General features: G+C 40.0%; 1 protein-coding gene across 1 annotated transcript; it reads right to left on the bottom strand.

Annotated features, from left to right (window-relative positions):
* Positions 1-1,044: 1,044 nt before the first annotated feature.
* On the bottom strand, positions 1,045-1,590 carry LOC104531194 (insulin-like growth factor 1 receptor; the record flags this gene model as incomplete). Its single annotated transcript, XM_010176009.2, has 1 exon — positions 1,045-1,590. A coding segment is annotated over one exon (546 nt), but the record flags the coding sequence as incomplete, so codon positions are not given.
* Between the last annotated feature and the right edge of the window lie 1,025 nt (positions 1,591-2,615).

The raw sequence follows: 2,615 nt of genomic DNA, 5'->3' as shown, positions 1-2,615 counted from the left end.
GGCATGTGTTGACTGAAACTGTCCTACAAGGTACTTTAATTGCAGTTCTAATTTAATGCGAGGACTTCACAAACAACTGATGAGCCACTTCAGAAGAAACAGCATCCCCAAATGAAGGTAACCTGAATATAGCCCTGTTCCCGTTTTCTCTCACACTCTGGTGTTTCCTATCATTATAGCAGCTTTGGTCAAGAGTGCAAGTGGAATTTAGAAACTGTTCCTCCCAGTGATGACTGCTTGTAATTAAGCCCTACTGATACTGCAGGGCTCAGCTTTCGTAAAGTTACAGGATGAACTCAAAAAGCCTGCCATGTAATCATGTTATGTGAGTAAACTATGTATTTGTTTACTCTATTTTTAAAAAGTGAGAAGAGATCAGGTTTTGTTTTTGCTAATACTTGCTATCAGAAAGACATAAATCCCATCATGCCAGATAAGAACAACACAGGCAAGGATAATTTCACTCAGAGTCAAGATACCCACTGATTCTGACACTGCACTCTATACTGTAAAAACGGATTTCAGTAAAAAACTTCTTAAGTATAGAATTTACCATGACAGGAATTTCTGAAGGAGCATGCCAAGGGACACAAAAAACAAAGTCAAAGTCCAGTTAACAGCTTCAGTACAGCAACGACTGGCACAGACGCGACGTTACGTCAGCAAGGAGGAAGAGATGGCATTCCACAGCCACCTCCTGCCAAGGTCCTCAAGGGAGGTAAAAATGGTTCCAGCTTTGCTATAATGGCTTTGCTTCTACACTCACTTTCCATCTTTTCCGTGGTGAAGTAACCCAGAAAGTTTGTGGGTTTTGTTGTTGGCTTTTTGTTTTGTTGATTTATTGGTTTTTTTTAAATCAAATGTGATGATCCTTTATTCACTGGGGGCAAACCTATTTGTGTGGTAACTGGATAACTCGTTATGTGGACTATACAAGACTAGGATAAAAGTTTAAGTTGATAAAAGAGCCTAAAATAAAACCACAAAATTAAAACTTGACTTCAGAAAAAGGTAACAAAAGCACACTATCTACTCAAATCTTACTTTTCTGGCAGTGGTTGGTGGTCCAGCAGCGGTAGTTGTACTCATTGTTAATAGACGTCTTCTCGCACAACGGCTTCTCTTCCATTGTTCCTGGACACAAGTCCCCACATTCCTTTGGAGGTTTATTCCCAACGATGTAGTTATTGGACACTGCATCTAGGATGAGAGACCAGTCCACCGTGGAGAGGTAACACAGGTCAGAGTTCTTCTCAATCCGTATGGCCCCGCGGGTTATGTTCCTCAAGTTGTAAAGCCCAATCTCTTTCAGATTTGTCATTTCAAAGATAACCAAGGCATAGTTGTAGAAGAGGTTCCTCCCACGAATAACTGTGAGGTTGGGGAAGAGATCGCTGAGGCTTTCCAAGCCCGCCACACGGAACAGCAGCAAATAGTCGGTTATGACAGTGAGCTTTGGGAAGCGGAAGTTGCGGTAGTCCTCTGCTTTAGAGATGAGCAGAATCTGAAGGAAACCCTCAATTACCGTACAGTTCTCCAGGCGTTTCAGCTCATGGATATCATTGCGAATGTCAACATTTGGCCCGCAAACTGAAAGTGTAAAAGGAGAAAGGAAAGTTAGCACATAAGGTATTTTTAAGCTTTTTTAAAAAAAAAAAAAATTGGAAAGCAAGTAGGATATTCCGATGGCCGTAACATTTTCAACTTCTTAATTAGGTTGCAGTGTTAAAATAGGAAATGAGTACTTGATTTACACCTAAATTGAATATTCATGTCATTTAATCTATCACCATAAATGTTACCAGGACCGGCACAGAGATGCAAGCTATCTATATCCTGCAGCAGACAGAGAAATGTTATTACTGCTGTTGAAAAGAGCTACATTAGATTGAGGAACATAAAGATAAATCAAATGTATCTGCATATCCTGCTTCAAATTACATCACGACATGTGTGACCAGACCAGGGGCTCATCCACATGACTCCAAACAAGTCAGGTAATAGAGAGAGTGATCCACTGGTCACTACATTACTAATTACCCGCCACCTCACTCAAGATACATGCACAGAAATGGGAACACTTTCCAGAAAATTACAACTTATTTCTCAAATCACTCTTTCTTCCCAGGGTCACAAGCCAAACTAGCCCTAATTCTTGAATGCCAGTCTTGCAATAGATCAGCAACACCACAAAGTCCTCGGAAAGCTGGTCAGCACTTCCTGCACTGCGACTGGAAAGAAAAGAAAGTGCTTGGACTTGTAGCTAATGCACTGAATTCCTGTTTGCATGTTCCTGTGAACCAAGTTTCACTGATTCTGGCACAAAGATACAAAAAAGTTTCTGGAGTTCTAAGAAACACGGGGTAAATTCATTTACAAGAACACAAAGCATCACAGTGAGGAATTTCCCTTGAAAACAGCAGACTGAATTCAATGTGATCCCAAGAAAACAATGACCAAAAGGATTATTCCCTAATAAATCTATGTATTAGGTCTTTCCACATTAGACACATACCACAATAAAAATTTTAAAGGGGTTGGAAGAAAAGTGTACTAATAATGTAATAATTAGACACATAAAATGCACTTTGATGTAAAACAAAGAACTATGGAGT

Source organism: Antrostomus carolinensis, unplaced genomic scaffold, assembly GCF_000700745.2.
Source record: "Antrostomus carolinensis isolate BGI_N321 unplaced genomic scaffold, ASM70074v2 scaffold34919, whole genome shotgun sequence".
Lineage (NCBI taxonomy): Eukaryota > Metazoa > Chordata > Aves > Caprimulgiformes > Caprimulgidae > Antrostomus > Antrostomus carolinensis.
The sequence above is the reverse complement of the archived record's forward strand: the minus strand, read 5'-3'. Positions and strand labels throughout refer to the sequence as shown.